Here is a 16,724-nt window from a genome sequence, read left to right as displayed (position 1 = left end):
CATGACCTCATTTGCATTATAGTCTAATTAATAGGTGCCTCGTCGTTTGAAGACGCTCGTCTGACTCTGCTGGAGAAAACACACACTGACCGTCCGTTTCCTTCCTCTTCAGCAATTAGGATCGAGAGCGGGAGGGGAAATTGGGGGCCACCACCTCACTTTCTGTCCTGAGTGATGAGGTAGACTGCAGCAGTTGATACCACCCTCTGGCCTTTTTTTGTGCAAGTTAGAAAACACATCCAGTATATAAGAAATTAAATGCTGCGAGTAAGGGAAGAAGAGAGGTCGTAGAAATATTTTAGGGAACAAACAAAAGACCCATAACCAAAGTTCAGAAATACTCCGTTCAAGGGTAGAAAATAAAAAAACAAAAAGAAGAAAGGAGAAAATACAGGAAAGAAAAAAAACCAGACCTGGGCAGGGAAGGAACTAGAAAACAAAAGGAAAAAAATGAACAAGCTTACAAAAAAAGGAAAACATCTAGGTTACCACTAGAGCTGGGCAATAAATGTAAAAATGCTACGTTTGCATTTTTTTGAAAAAGGGGTAGAAATATTTCGTGTTTGTTTTTTTTCACTATAAACAAAGTATTTGGGTACTATTGTTCGGACTCAGATCATTCTGCGTGCGATATTTCTGCATAATAACATTCACAATCTGCTTAACTTTGGCTGAGCAACAAGACTTTTTTACTTTAACACGCAATCAAACATGTAAATGTTGTTTTTTAATGAAGTATAAATATTTGCAACTATCTGTTCTGGCGATTAATACAACTTGCCGAAAGAAAACTCAAATACCCTATTGACCCAGCCTTGTAATATTACAACTCTCTCATAATACTTCAAAAAATTATTTTCACAAACCCTTAATTTCCTTCTCTAAAAGCCTCAATCTAATGGTTATTTGTTTTTCTATATCTGGGTCTTAGAGTGTTAAACCTCCCACTTGCAAGGATAGTCCTGCTCTTAGAAGAGGACCTTGTGTTAATCTGCTATTTCTCAACAATTGTTCTTCATGTTCATAATCGCAAGTTTCGTTTCCATGGTTATCATTTTTGCTCTCCCCTTTAGCATCACTGCAGACCTATAGCTAATACTGTTTAAAAATATAATGTATTGCAGTAACCTGCATAGTGTTTACTGAGCACTCGAGATTCTGATCTGAACGAAAAAACAAAGTAGTTCAGCCAACCATATACATGTACTTTCATGATGTCGTGACGCAAATGAATATGAAGTCGACTAATAGCAGATATTCATCTTAGAGACGTAACTCGCACCAACACCGCAAAGTTTGAATTGTATCCCTTTTTTGGAACCCAAAAACGTTTTGGTTAATGTCGTTTAGTGGGGAAAATACCGTAAAAAGGGGCTGAAAAAAACGTCTTGTTCCACACGGTAAAGTGAAAATAATGCAAGGAGGGTTTACTGCACAAACTATGAAGCTTGGTAACAGGAAACGAGATATGGAAACCATCTGAAAGATGAAAACTTGGAGATAGGAAAGAATTTTAGCAGGGTTAAGAAACAGTAAAGCAGTTTTTGAAAGAAATGACACAAATGAGATGAGTTAACATGAGTTAAAAAAAAAAGGCTGTTTAGTATTCAGAAACTCAAGGCCACAAAACAGGAGACTAGGAAGCAGGAAATCGCAAAACCAAATAAGAAGCTAAGGACACGTGATGCAGCAAATTAGTTCCGCTTAATTACTAAGCTGTGTGTGTAAAAGCAAATGTTATGGTTGTCAAAGTCAAGCGCTTTGCGATGGCACGCCTGTGTAATGAGCGTCTTAATTGTCCAATCGGGATCAACTTGTTGATCTTTTCTTAACTGGCGTCTGGTCGTTTGCTAAGCATCACCGAGTAGCGCCATCATCGAGGTCAACGAGGGCTTTCCTGATTGGTCGTTCGTTTTTCATCCTTTCAGGAAGAGCTCATCCAACTTCAGAGGGAGCGAGACGCGGCCTTGGATGACAGGAATCGTCTGGAGGCGGAGCTAAAGTTGCTGCAGGCCAATAGCAGGTCAGGTGGATTTGCATCGATCAGCAGGGGGCACCATAATACTCGTGTTTTTTTTCTTTTTTCTTTTTATATATTTTTAATTTCTTTTTTTTAGTTCAGGCCAACTTGTGGAGTCGTCGCCTCCTGTTGAGGAAAAGCGTAATGTCGAAGCGGAACTCCTGCGATGCCAGGAGGCGGAGCGAGACGCTAGCGAGCGAGTGCGCAGGTATTGTAGAGCCACATATAATATATACACTACGTTATATGTAAGACCGAGCCTAAAGAATCCACTGCGACCCGGGCTACGGGTATAAACGCCTAAACCCGACTAATCGACTTGATTTGAGGAACTGGGTCGAAGTAGAAGAGAGAAGCCCGACTTCTTAATGATTGACATTTTCTGCCCGAACCAAGCCCAATATTCAGGCCAGGTTTAGGTCCAGGCCCAAGATCTTACCTCTCCACTACAGTTCAAAAGTTTGGGGTCACTTAAAAATGTCTACAATAGGTGTTCCAGCAACCAGGACTCCAGTGTTCCATTAGCACATTGTGTTTGTTAATTGCATTAGAAGGCTCATGGATGATTAGAAAACCTTTGTGCAATTATGTTAACACAGCTGAAAACAATAGATGGTTAGAAAAGCTATAAAACTGACCTTCCTTTTAGGCTAGTTGAGTATCCTGAGCATCACATTTATGTGTGATCAAACTTTCAGAATTGCCAGAAAAAGAAAATCTTAACGTGAAACTCAACAGTCTATCCTTGTTGTAAAAAATGAAGGCTATTCCATGTGAGAGATTGCAAAGATACTGAAGATCTCCTACAACGGTGTGTACCACTCCCTTCAAATAACAGCAAAAACAGGCTCTAACCAGAGTAGAAAGAGAAGTGGGAGGCACAACCCTGTAAAATAACAAAAACATTAGTCTCTACTTTGAGAAACAGACGCCTTACAGGTCCTCAACTTGCAGCTTCATTAAATAGTACCCGCAAAAGACCAGCATCAGCAACCGCATCCAAGGGGCGACTCCGAGATGTTTGCTTTCAAGGCAGTGTGGCAGGAAAAAGCCATGTCTGAATATGGCCAACAAAAGTAAGAGATTAATATGCGCAAATGAACCCAGACATTGAACAACTCCTGTTTAAAAAAAAAAGCGTGAGTTTTTCATAGACAACTCAAAATCGTCTGAATGTCCCCAAACTTTTTAACGGAAGGGTACATATTCAGGCGGCATTCTTAGATTAAATTAACGTCGCTGATTAATTTGTAGCACAACTTTTTAAATGTTTAGTATGACATCATCAAAGGCGCTCGTGACATCATTGATATTCCCGGTCGCGGCCGCTAAAAGTAATCCGCGGCGGCGGTGTGGGTGGTGGCGGCAGCGGCATAACGTGACTTCCTGTCTCATCAGGCTGAAGATGAAGGGATGAGATGGTGATGAAAACAGATTAAGTCGTCCGGGCTCAAACCCGAGGCTTTCTGCTCTAATTTGGCTGCCAGCAGGGGGGTGGTGAGGGGGCGGGGGACCCACTGTGAAAGGAGACGACTCACCGAATAGAGAGGAGTGTTTGCTCTGGAGAGGGGGGGGACTTCTTGTCAGAGAATGGGAAAACTGATGGAATCTTTTCCTTATTATAACTTTTTCCCTACTTTTGCACTGCACTACATAACAGGCATACTTCGTACACAGACACACACACATATAGACTGTATTTTTCACATGATAAGCGCACCTCCAAAAAAAGCCCACCGGACTATAACCCGCATGGAATTCTGATTATAGTAGGAGCTACCGTGTTTATTCCTGTAGAACATTTGGGCTCTTTATACACTTTATAAGTGCAATGATTAATCAGTCGATAAGTATCACTGATATAAATCACAACCGGAATCGAATCCGCATCGCAGCAGTACGGATGCCTACACTACCACTAGAGCTCCAGTTGTATAGATGACATAAAAAAAGCATTAGAGCTTACCTCATTATCACACTATTTGTATAGTGCATTCTGACTGAAACAGACTCTCTACTTCTTCAGGGTTTCTGACACTGTGAGTAAAACAGTGTGATATTGAGGTAATGCCTTTTCGTATGTCAACTGAACCACTAAAATTCGCTCTATGCTGTCTCAGTCCGATGCGGAGATTATAATTCATGCATTTGTTACATCCTGCCTCGATTACTGTAATGCACTACTCTCTGGTCTCCTGAAGTCCAAAATCAAGAGCCTGCAGTACTAAATGCTGCAGCGAGGCTTTTAACTGAGACAAGAAAGTTTGATCACATGACCCCGATTTTAGCTAAACTGCATTAGCTCCCTTTTATCTTAAGATGTGATTTTAAGGTTCTGATGGTAATATACAAAATCATGCATGGACCTGCTCCCTCATATCTTTCATATTTAATTTCCCCCTATATTCCGGTCCGGAGCCTTCGTTCTGAAAATGCTGGTCTACAAGAGATCCCAAGAGCCAAGAAGAGAGCCGCAGGTTCTAGAGAGTTCTCTATTCAGGCCGTGGTGCTGTGGAATACTCTTCCTTTTGAGATTCGATCTGCAACCTCAGTGGAACTGTTTAAATCTAGGCTTAAATCCCACTTCTATTTTATAGCTTATGAATGACCTATATTTCACATTGACAATATCTGTTTATTATTTGTTATTGCAACATCCTTTGTAGCCTCGTCATCCTGGAAGGTGGATTACCTCATGTTGAGGTTTTTGAGTTTTTCCTTGCCCTCATGTAGGTTTTAGATCAGGGGATGGTGTCATAATAGACTGTGGTTTGCATTAATCTGTGGTCTGTGCAGCCCTTTGAGACTCCTTGTGATTAAGGGCGTTACAAATAAACTTGACGTGACTTGACCCCTGGTGGCATAGTGGTACAATTTGCCGCCCCCACGACTCCTGGTGCATACAATGTATAGTGCTTTAGGCCAGCTATGATTATTGATTAATGATTACTCAAATATGTAAGTATACTGTAAAACCTTGCACACCTATGAAAACAGTATGCATTTTCAATCTTATCCTCTGTAATCTGCGGTATATAAGGCGCATCGGTATATAAGGCTCAATTTAAATTGTGTTTTTTTTAGGTGTGCCTTATACTGAAGTCTGGAAAATACCAATATATATTCCTGTACGTTAATTGAATTATTGATATCTGATATGTTACAAGGTTGGAGCGCCTAGTGGAAGTTTTGAGGAAGAAAGTGGGAACAGGAAGTCTGCGCGCCGTCGTCTGATTGGTCGAGTGAGTGTACATCATCTTCTTTGGTCCCCCCGCCAAGACGGACGTTTTCTGCATCAGGTCGATTCCCCATCAAGTCTTTTATCGTCACCAATAAATCGGATCGTCAATGAAGAGCAAGTGGGAATATCGGATCTATTTCTTGAGTCCAGAACGAGGTTCCCACTATTGTGCGGTCTCCATGGCGACGCTGGCCGGCTCGCGCTCATCTTGGGTGTCCCCACGCTCGTAATCCCGCTGCACCCCTAATCTGCTTGTCCACAACAAAGAACGCCTTTCTTTGCCCCCACTTCTGACGCCACCTATGTGCGCCTGCACGCGCGTTCCTGTGTGTGCGCTCCGCGTAGGGTAAGGTTTCAAGTCTGGGTTAAGGCCTCCAAATAGGTTTCAAAAGATACATGGGGCTGATGTTTATTTTTTGGAATAATTATGCCATTAAGGCAGGGTGTGAGTTTCAAATCAGAGCTAAAATATTTACCAAGGATAGGCAGGGTAAGGCTTTTAAGCTAATATTACGGTTTTTAGAGAAATCATCTAAATTAAGGTTTTTAACGTAGTTTTAGATGCTCTTAGTTTTTAAGGATTTCCTTTTGGGTTAAGGTACTCATTTTGAACATTTTCAAGTAAGTTTTCAAGTTAAAGTCAGGGATTGTAACTTTTGAACACGCATTTTGGTTTGAAAATTGTATTTTTTTAAAGGCTGAGAATAGGGTTTGTAAAAAAACAAAAAACACTTTGCAACTAAGGCAGCATACATTTTTTAAATAATAATGGCACTAAGGTAAGGTTTGAGTTTCAATTCAGAGCTAAGATATTTACCCAAGGTTGGTAGGGTAAAGCTTTGAAGCTAGAATGAAGGTTTTGAAAAAATTTAAGGCTGTCAATGTAGGTTTGGATGATACCCTTAGCGCTTCAGAATAAGGAATCAAGACTCAATGAGGGTTTTTAAAAATAAAATCAGGATTTCATTTTACGGTGGTTTATCAATTGAAATTCAAGATTTTGGCATTAAATTACAGTTTGAGGAGAAAAAGGATGGATGTTCTTATCTATGGTTCAATTTTTGAATTGGCATTAGGGTTTGTAACTTGTCTTTTTTAAAGATTTTGAAGCCAAGAATAGGGCTTAGAAAAACTCCAATTAACCCATACACCATCTCGATAATGTGCGTCAAGGTAGGGTTTTGGTTTCAAACCAGAGCTAAGATAGGTAGCAATGGTACGTAGGGTAATGCTTTAAAAAGATCAATTAAGGTAAGGTTTTCAACAAAGGTTCGGATGCTACTTTTAGGGCTATAAGACATGAATTCAAGTCTCAACCAATGGATTTCATTCAAAGTTAAGGTATGCATTAAAAATTAACTCAAGTTATGGTTTCAAAACTATTAAATCAAAAAAAAAAAAAAGGCTGAACATTCTAATCTATGGTTTGTTTTTCAAGTTAGAGTCGGGGTTTTAAACAATCATTAGGGTTTTAGAATGATTTATATTTCAGAAAAAAAGGCATTTAAGCCTAGAGTAAGGTTTAAAAAAAAATTCCTCCTAAGGCTCGAGTTTAAAATCTGAAAACCAGACTTATGGTTTAAACTACAATGTAAACCCAAGATTATGTTAAAAATCAGGGTTTGAAATGAGTGTGTGTGTCAAGCTGTGTTTAAGGTTTTCACTACATGCCCGCTAATTCTGACAAGTCCCGTTCACAAGGACATCAAAAGCTGCTCTCGGCAGCGGGCCTCTTATTGTGAAAACGGTGCTTGCTCTTTTATTGTGAAAGGAGTCTCTGCTCTTTTGCCGGCTCGTCGACAAAGACGTCATTGTCGTCTTATTGCTCGTCTTTAATTCCGATCCCCATCAAAAGTACCCTGGCGGCCTCCCCGGGGGAGATGCCCCGCCCCATCCCCACTCCGGGTCCTTCAAAGTTAGGGTCCAGAAGGTGCGTGCGGCCTTTTCTTAGAGCCTTACTAGAAGGGGGGACTCAATGCCCCACCCTGCCCCTCCGGGACCATATGCTCACTTAAAGGACACCACTGCCTCCCACGAGCAGCCCCCCTAACCTCCCTAGAGCCAATTTATTATGTCCATACTTGTAGATTCTTAATTCTTATTTCCATGCAGAACTTTTTCATTATCATTTTCTTTTGTATGTATTGCGGTTCCTGATCGTTTTTTTGAGAACTCTTAGAAAAATCTTGAAAATAATCATCTAAAATAAAAAGAAAAAAACGGATGAATGCCTGGGTTTACATTTTTGGTAATAAAATGAACACATTTTGAGTAGAAACCAAAACTATTTGTTCTCTCAGTGTTTGATCATTAATTCATACTCAATTTTATTTTTCAATTTATAACAATTGTTTTCTTTTATTTTTTGGTATTACAGGTATTATATTGTTTTTTTTTTAAATGTTCATATTAAATGTAATCCCTTAGATTAACAAATGGAATGGTGTATTTATATTCACGCTCAATCAATTCTTTAAAAAATATCATTTTAAATGTTAAAATAACTACTCATGTATGTCATGAAAATTATAACTAAATGAAATTAACAATAGAGTTGGAGTTTTTTGTGTGAAGTTATTTATCTAACACAAGAAAGACTTGTTTCACACAGCAAAGTTGATTAATCGCACTAGATACACTCAGTCGCATATACAAGATGTTATTATGAAAGCAAATGTATTTAACAATGATTATATGTGATAATTTTAGTTAATACTTGTTTTTCTAAATATGTATTATGGTGAAATGTGTTTAGACAAGGAGATGAGACCAGGATTATATCTGGCTTTTTCCTGCCAGACTATTTTTTTTCTTTGTTTTCTCTATTGTATTATTAACTTGTTAATTTTAAATTCATCGTTACCTTAAATTTGGATGAACAGAGGGAATCAAATAAAGATATATCGGGGGTCTCAATTGAGGCCCGCGGGATCATAGTTTAGGGCCCCTGCCTTAATATGAAAGTACAGCCCACCTGAATTATTTATTTATTGATTTTCTTATTTTTTTACATGGTTAGATGTTATCTCGATTTGTCTTTTTGAAATAAATTTAAGAACAGTGGAATGTTTTAAGAGCCTTAAATGATTTGGACCCCTTTCACACAGACCCTTGCTCCCGTTGCCCCCAAGTCAATTGAGTTTTAGGCCCCTGAAGTGTTTAGTCTGTAATTGGTTTTTTTTTTATGTGCAAGCAGGTTCATGTATCAGGGTTTGTACAGGTGCTTGAAATCTTTGAAAATGCTTGTATTTTAATGTTTTGTTTTCAAGAATTGAAATGTGCTTGAATTTTGGGTGAAATGCTTAAAATTGATAGCATGTTTCACAACAAGTCTGCTTAAAATTGAGGCCAACACTGCTCTCTGGTGGCATCACTTAGATATTGCATTTTTTCCTTTGCGATTAACGGCAGCTGGTATTAGTTTGTATGGCGTTGTGCTCTGAAGCGTCAAGTCCTTAAAAAGTGCTTGAATAGGTGTTCGAACTCTGATGTATGTGGATAAATAAATATTGCAGTTAATAAGTAACAAGTCACCTTAACCTTGTCGTTTATCAGGTCAATGACATCAATTAATCCACTATCCCAAGCGTTGACATTTTATTTTAAAAAGAATAAGTTAAAACATGCACAAAAGACACACAAACCTGCTCTTTTTTTTTTGACGTCCCGCTGATTTGCGGTTGCTATCATGCACACTTATTGATCTTCATCACATAACCCATCATTGTAGACAGGCGGTGTCCCTTGGCGTTGCCTTGACTACCGTCTCCTATTCCTCATCAGTTTGACTGACTTGGACACGTTTTTGGACAACTTTTCTATATCTTCTGTAGCTCCACCCCCTCTGTTTTCTTTCATTTCTGTCTTACGCGTATCATTAATTACTGGCCGCCTTCTTGTGCATCTCATTACCTCAATGCATAAATCTGCAACGGGCTAGCCCAGTTTTACCGTTAACGCTTGTGATACAGTGTGAAAAAGGGCTTGTAAGATGTTCCTGTCTGTCTTACAGAGAGTGCAAGGGAAGGTTTCATGCGAAGAGTTCGAAGGACAGGCCACCAATCCGAGGAAGTGTTTGAGGTTCATTCTGGGGTTTGGAGTCTGTTTTGCGGTGCAATAGGGCTTGAAAGTAACATTTTTGCCAAATAATGAGTACGTGAAAGTGGGCAGAGACAAATGTTGGAGTGCATGGTTCAAAGTTCACGTATCCCTTAACCGCCAGAGTTGTCGGGGTACCACTTCCTGTAGTGTGTCTTGGGCACCCATCCCTCTCCAATACTGCACCCTCATCATCTGATCGCCGTTGTTTCTCAGTTTAGCGTCATCCCGCTCTTCAGGGATGGGCCGTATCCCGGCGTGCGACAAAAAAACTATTTTGTATCGGACAGTCCTCGGATTGACCAATGGAAAAGCCAAGAGAATGGACAAAAAAATGCATCAGAAATGTGGGGAAAATTGTAGTTTTTTTTCTCTCCTACTAAGTGTTTAGCAGCGCTCGAGTGCAAGCCCCCTGGTAGTAGGGCGCCTCCAGCGGGTCGGCCCCCCTGCCGGTGCTGTAGGACGAGTACTGCAGGGCATCGTAGGCCCTCAGGTCCAGTTTGTGGTGCTCGGGTGACGACATGAGGTTGTTGATGGAGAAGGGGTGGTTGAAAGCGTAGTGGGCGTCGCCCTTCAACTCCACGCCGTGCGGGGGCAGGCACAGGGAGGAAAGTAACTGGGGGCCCGGCAGTTTACCGCCCTCGGGGCCCAGGGGCGAGCAGCGGCTGGACGAGGGCAGCGAGGAGGCCTCGCCCAGTCCGGGAGTCTTGAGGGCTTCCATGCACGGCGAGTTAACTCCGAGCCCACGTTCCTTCCTACCTTCCGTCAGGTTCTTCCTGTCACACTTGAAGCGCTTCTGGCGTCGCAGATAGCAACCGTTCTCAAACATGTTACCGGAGTCTGGGTGCAGCGTCCAATAGGAGCCTTTGCCGGGTTTGTCCGGCGAGCGAGAAACTTTCACGAAGCAGTCGTTGAAGGACAAAGAGTGCCGGATGGAGTTTTGCCAGCGTTGCTGGTTATTTCGGTAGAAGGGGAAGAGCTCCATGATCCACTGGTAGATCTCGCTGAGGGTGAGCATTTTCCCAGGCGCCTGTTGGATGGCCATGGTGATGAGGGAGATGTACGAGTATGGCGGCTTGGCGTGAGGGTAACTGCGGCGCAGTGGTTTAGTGTCACGCCTTTGGCTCAGGTTCAAACCACCGCCGCTACCGTATTGGGTCCCGGGACTGACTCCGCCGTATGCGTGGTGGTGGTGATGCTGAGCCGCTACCGCTCCCTGGCCCGGGCCACCGCCTCCGCAGGGACTCATGGTTCCACCCATGCCGCCGTTGCCCAGGCAGGACACGCCCATACCAGACACGGGGGCGGGGCTTATGCTGGGGCCGCCGTACGCCATGTTGAAGGAGGCCGGGGCTGCCCCGCCGCCGGCCGTCATGTAGCCGGAAACTGAGCCCATACCTAAGCCTGCCGCCATTGGGGAGTATACCTGAACAACAATTAGCAGATCAGTCAGACGCTAAACATCAAGCTAGATAGAGAGTTACAAAGAAGTGTCTAGGAGTGTCTTAAGCTAGTATGGATTTTGAGCAAGAGGTAGGGTTTCAAAATTAGCATAGGGTTTAAAGTAGGATGTTGGAGTAACATTTCAAGCCAGGGTTTGGGTTGTTGTGGTTTTAAAGTCGGGTTTCAACCTAGGGTTAGGGCGACAAACTAGAGTGTCAAGTCAGGGTTTGGTTTCAAGCAAATCAGTGGGCTTTAAGCAAAGGTTTCCAAGTTAGAGTAAAGGGAAAAGGTAGGGTTTCAGGTAGGTATTTCCATTAAGGTTCTAAAGCCAAAGTTGAGTAGCATTTCAAAGCAAGGGTTTTAAGATAGATTTAGGGTGACAGAGTAGTTTTTCTAGGCAGGGTTTGGGATCAAGCCAAAGGTGGCGGTTTTAAAGTCATGACAAGCAATTGGTAGGGTTTTAACATCAGTTTTCAATAAAGGTTTAGGGCTTCGAGGGAGAGTAAGGTGAACAAAGTTACGTTTCAAGTCTTGATTTAGGTTTCAAAAAAGGGCTAATATTCCAAGATACAGTGTTCAAGTGAGGATTACAGTGAAAAAGTTTGAAAGTCACATTAGTTAGTCGGAAGTAGGGTTTTGAGTCCGGTTTTGATATTTAACGGTTTTTACGTAAGATTCTGGTTGAAAATGAGATTATATAGACATGGTTATGTCCTTCACTCATGTTTCAAACTGGAGTGGGGTTTTATAGTAGGGTTTTGAGCCAGGGTTAGTGTTTCAATTTGAGGGCGTTTTCAGATTCAAGCTAAAGTTAGGGTATTACAGTGTTCTTTAATGAGTTAAGATGACAGTCATGTCTTAAACTAAAGTGTGGTTTCAAGATAAAGTTGGGTTTTGAAAGTACAGTATAGTTTAAGGTTTGAAAGTTTGTGATAAGGTTTCAACGAATCATTCATGCCAGGAGTCTGATTTAAGCATGGGATTTAAAAGTAAGAGTAAGGTTTAAATAAATGATTTAAAGCCACGGTTAGTGTTTCAAATTAGGATTAGGGTGTCATTTTTTTTTGGTCAGGTTCCAAGACAGTTTTTAAACTTTAAAAGCGCGTTTTAAATCCAAAATCGAGGATTAAAATATGGCTTTGAATACAAAGTTTGTATTTTAAATGATAACATATCAAGCTTATCTTTCAAGTCATATGTTGAAGTTGTGTTTTAAGTTTCAAGCTAGAGCGTCTAAAAACCCAACCCAGCAGCCACACAGGCCTGAGCTGGCCTCCGTCGCCGGCCCACAGGCCTGTGCACTTGCTGATCATAAACTTGGTTTGACAGTTGGGTTTGGATTTCAAATTAAGGGTCTAAAGTTGGGTAAGGGTTTCCAAAAAGGGTTTAAAAGTAAAAAAGGTTCTAAAGATTTTAGTAGGGTTTCAAAATATATATTTTTATTACCGTTTGAAGCCAAGGCCAGGGTATCAAAAAGCCTTATCGTGGTTGAATAATTGTATATATTTATTAGCAATATTTTTTATTGTGCATCCAAACACGCCGTGTGTGTTTAGTGCGCGTGGCGGGAAGGTTTCACGGGATTGTGTTGGCTCCCCCGTGAGGCCAACTTCTATCAAGACTCTTTCGTTTAATGCCGTATATCTATTTTGCAACAGCGTTCAAATTCCGAGTTTCTATTTTGTAGTGTAGCTAAACTAATTGTTTTTTATTTATGTTCAACCTTTTGAATGCATGTTTTTATTACCTTCTCTCAGAACACAATTGATTATATTTATTCGTTCCTATTTCATGCCCAATTTTAGTGCAAATTTGTACATTAGTTTTGGTACGTTATTGCATTTTTTTAAAGTTATTTTGTCAGCCATTTCCTCAATACTTTAACATTGTACTTTGTTTATATTAGTGTGCGTGTGTGGTCGTCAATTCTTGATTTTGATTTAAATGAAGACGTCGTTTTCGGTGGTATTTTTTTGATCATGTTCGTTTTCCTGAAATGTTCATTGTTTTAGGAAAATGTGTGCGCGTGTGTGACAGAGTATTAATTCCATTAACTTAAATCAACTCTCAGGAAGGTTTATATTACAATTAACTGTATTTTCTGAACCCATTTTTGGATTTTTTTGATAACGTTTTAAATGTGTTTAATTTTATTGATCATGAAAAAAAAATGTTTACTGTCGCGCGCAAAAAAAAGGAAATAAGCTTCCATGATTAGACGTTATTTCGGTTTTATTTTGCACTTTTTTCCTCGGTCGTCATTTCCACGTCAATATTACGTCTTTTTTATTCATTTTATTTATTTTCATTTATTCTCGTTTCGTATATTTAATCTGTGTCACCCGTACAAAAAACACGTCTTTGCAATTTCACGAATGAAAAAAAAGACTGGATTTACTGTTCAAGAAAATCCGAAAAATATGACGTACTTTTTATGATATTAATTATAAAAAACAATCCGGTTATTTTTTATTTAATTGTCGTGTAATTATTTTACAATTAGACGTTTTTAAATTCACTTGTTTTTGAAACGTATTGTTCATTCTGTAAGCGATTAATACTACTAATAATAATACCAACAAAGAAGAAAGAATTCAACGTAAAAATTGTATCGAACGAATTTCAATTAAGAAAAAAATACTAATTATTCCGAGAGCGTCCCACGAAATCTAAAACTGCGCGTGGAGTAGCGCACAAGGCCGGTAACGAGCGTGTTTATTTTTATTTCTTTGCGCAAATAATAACTTCAATTCGCGTGCTTTCGTAGAAATTAAGGACATTTAAAAACAATGATATTTTCAAAAGTGTTAGCACCTCATCTCCATAGAAGCAAGTCCAATCCGGAGCTTCCTGACCTTCCATCTTCACGGAGCCCAGCATCTCCCACGCTCGAGACAAAAAACACGCGTGAAAAATGAAGAGGAGGAGGAGGGGGGAAGATGCGCCTCCCGCGCAGGTTTTGGTCCTGGTTCTGGTCCCGACTGGAGGACCAAGCGGAGTCAGTGAAGTGAAAAAGAGAGGCAAACTCCTCCTGATGAAGACGAAGGGCCAACCCAAAACTTCCCCTCCCCCTCCACGTGGAAGACTTCATCCTCCTTATTCCCGGTCAGTCAAATTCAATATCGTCATTGTGACAATAATAATAAAAAAAATGTGGAAACAGAGCAGGGGTGGGCAACTATTTGGACTTTGGGGTAAAAATGTAACCTAATCCTAGAGTTGTTTTATTTCTTTATATTTGTTTTTAAATACGCTCACAATAACACAAAAATAAAATATAAGGTCCCTGTTTTAAACACTCAATTTGATATTTAGGTTTGGAGTATTACTGAAGTTTTGTTTTTGTAGTACTTTTGTCGTACTATAGGTTTATTTTTGGAGTATTTTAGGTAGAATTTTGTGTAGTCATTTGAGACGTTTTGTGGTTAAGTGCTATACAAATAACTGACTTGTAGTATTTTTACAGTATTATTTTTGTAGTATTTCGGTTGCAGTATTTTGTATTATAGTATTACTGTGGTTTTGTTTTTGTAGTACTTTTGTTGTACTATAGGTTTATTTTTGGAGTATTTCAAGTAGAATTTTGTGTAGTCATTTGAGACGTTTTGTGGTTAAGTGCTGTACAAATAACTGACTTGTAGTATTTCTACAGTAGTATTTTTGTAGTATTTCGGTTGCAGTATTTTGTATTATAGTATTACTCTAGTGGTATTTTTGTTTGTTTTCTGTTGTATTTTTTGTACTATAGTTTTATTTTTGTAGTATTTGTTTAGTATTTCTGCAGTAGTATTTTGTATTATTTCCTAAGTATTATCTTGTAGTATACCTTTAGTATTTTTGTAGTATTAATGTAGCTGTATTTTGGTTTAATATCTGTCGTAATATGTCTTCATTAGTATGTATTTTCATCATATTTCTGTTGTAATATTACTGTAGTGGTGTTTTGTAGCATTTCTATTGTACTATTTTTGTAGTATTTCCATAATAGTGTTTTTGTAGTATTACTGTAATTTTATTTTGTAGTATTTCTGTTGTAGTAAGTTTCTAATATAGAATTCCCATACTACTATGTTTGTAGTATTTACATAGTAGTAATTTGTGGTATACATTTTATTATTTTTGTTGTATTTCTGTTGTAGTATTTTTGTATGATAATATTACTGTAGTGGTGCTTTTGTAGGATTTCCATAATATTTCCATAATGGCATTTTTGTAGTATTACTGTAAATTTATTTTGTAGTATTTCTGTTGTTGTAAGTTTCTAATATAGAATTTCCATACTAGTATGTTTGTAGTATTTACATAGTAGTAATTTGTGGTATACTTTTTTATTATTTTTGTAGTATTTCTGTTGTAGTATTTTTGTTTTATAGGATTACTGTAATAGTATTATTGTGGTATTTCTATACAATTTTTTAGGAATAAAAGAAAAAGTATATATCAGGTCCTTGTTTTTAAATTTGGTATTTAGTTTTGTGAACATTTTGTAGTAAGTCATATTTTTTGTTGTCACAATTTGTTTTTAATTAATAGTACTTTATTTACTATTATATATGTTTTCATATTTTTACCATTTCCGTTTGGCGGGCCGTATAAGAAACTAACGGGCGCCACGTGGCCCGCGGGCAGTCGTTTGCTCACTCCTTTTTAATAGACGGTAGATGTTTTATTTTGAAAGCCATGTGCCTTTAACCTTATTTCGTTTTAAAAAGAGGTCGATCAGTTCGAGTCATCTAAGTAAAACTTTTTTTAACGGGGCGCATCGATTAATAGAAAGTAATAGAAATTCAATTCGCAACTTTTATTTTGTAAAATGTTTTCGGTAACAAAGAAATCCTAACAAGTTGTCAGTATTTTTTTTAGAACAGAGACAATTATTAATTGGAATTAATTGACAATTGATCGTTGAAATTTGACAGTCGGCGCTTTTATTTTGTAGAAAAAATCGTTCCATTTGGGTTATGGACTTCCGTTTTACTAATAAATATTCTAACAATTTTTCAACAAGTTTTAGAAAATAAGACTATATTTGCGAATGGAATGACAAGCTTTGAAAATGTACATTTAGTCACTTTTATTTGATAAAAGGCTTCGGTGAATGAACTCTTATTTCAATAGGTGACTTCCGTGTTACGAACTATTTCTAAAAACTTGCCAACAATCTTTAGAAAGTGAGACGATCGTTTGGAAATGTACAGTCACTGACTTTTAGTTTGAAAAACATTACGTTTCATTGGTGTAATTCACTTCCGTTTTACAAACAAAACCAATTTCTATCACTTCAGCCATTTTCGGAAAGTAAGACACTATTTGGAATTGACATTTATTCAGTAACAATTATTTTGTAAAACAAATTTGCAAACAACATCGTTTTAATGTATTCGTGACTTTCGTATGACAGTTTCTAAAAACAATTTCTAGAAAGTGAGTCAATTATTGGTTTGAAATCACTTGATATTTGAGTGTTTAAGATGACGTACTGTCAATAGCTTTATTTTAAAACATTTCATTTAACAACTTGACTTGAAGTATAACAAACAAATAATTTCTTACAACTTGTCAACAATATTTGGAAAATGAGTCGATTGATGGTTGAAAATGTTTGACTATGGCTGAAATTGTACAGTCGCTCGTTTTATTTTGTAAAACATTTCGATAAACAACAAATTTTTAATGTGTCATTGACTTCCGTATTAAAAACATAAACGATTTTTAACAATTTTTAGAAAGTTAGACAATTATTTGGTGAAAATTGTCAATTGTTAAATCTACTGTCAGTTACTTTTATTTTGTAAACCATTCTAGTAAACATTATTTGAATGTATTGTCGACTTCCGTATTACAAACTAACATTTTCTTAAAGTGTACGGTCAGTGAATTTCTTTTGGAAATTGTCAATACATCGTCGAAAATGTGGAAGCA

The 16,724-nt window shown here is 38.5% G+C and overlaps 2 protein-coding genes across 4 annotated transcripts in view; one reads left to right on the top strand and one right to left on the bottom strand.

Annotated features, from left to right (window-relative positions):
• mipol1 (mirror-image polydactyly 1) overlaps positions 1 to 8,327 on the top strand; it is a 38,430-nt gene extending 30,103 nt beyond the window's left edge. For all 3 annotated transcript variants that reach the window (XM_088354541.1, XM_088354540.1, XM_088354539.1), the window contains 3 exons: positions 1,929 to 2,023; positions 2,118 to 2,228; positions 5,188 to 8,327. In XM_088354541.1, the coding sequence (XP_088210667.1) occupies positions 1,929 to 2,023; positions 2,118 to 2,228; positions 5,188 to 5,254 (273 nt within the window). In that variant the 3' untranslated portion in view covers positions 5,255 to 8,327. The remainder of the gene's footprint in view (positions 1 to 1,928; positions 2,024 to 2,117; positions 2,229 to 5,187) is intronic.
• A 518-nt stretch (positions 8,328 to 8,845) lies between these two features.
• On the bottom strand, positions 8,846 to 13,765 carry foxa1 (forkhead box A1). The gene is made up of 2 exons (XM_088354542.1): positions 13,617 to 13,765; positions 8,846 to 10,785 (listed from the first exon to the last, which is right to left on the bottom strand). The coding sequence occupies exons 1-2, from the start codon at positions 13,680 to 13,682 to the stop codon at positions 9,739 to 9,741; spliced, it is 1,113 nt and encodes a 370-aa protein (XP_088210668.1). The 5' UTR covers positions 13,683 to 13,765; the 3' UTR covers positions 8,846 to 9,738.
• Positions 13,766 to 16,724: the final 2,959 nt, after the last annotated feature.

This window comes from Urocampus carinirostris, chromosome 15, assembly GCF_059441175.1.
Source record: "Urocampus carinirostris isolate Australia breed hairy pipefish chromosome 15, RoL_Ucar_1.0, whole genome shotgun sequence".
Classification (NCBI taxonomy): Eukaryota; Metazoa; Chordata; class Actinopteri; order Syngnathiformes; family Syngnathidae; genus Urocampus; species Urocampus carinirostris.
The sequence above is the reverse complement of the archived record's forward strand: the minus strand, read 5'-3'. Positions and strand labels throughout refer to the sequence as shown.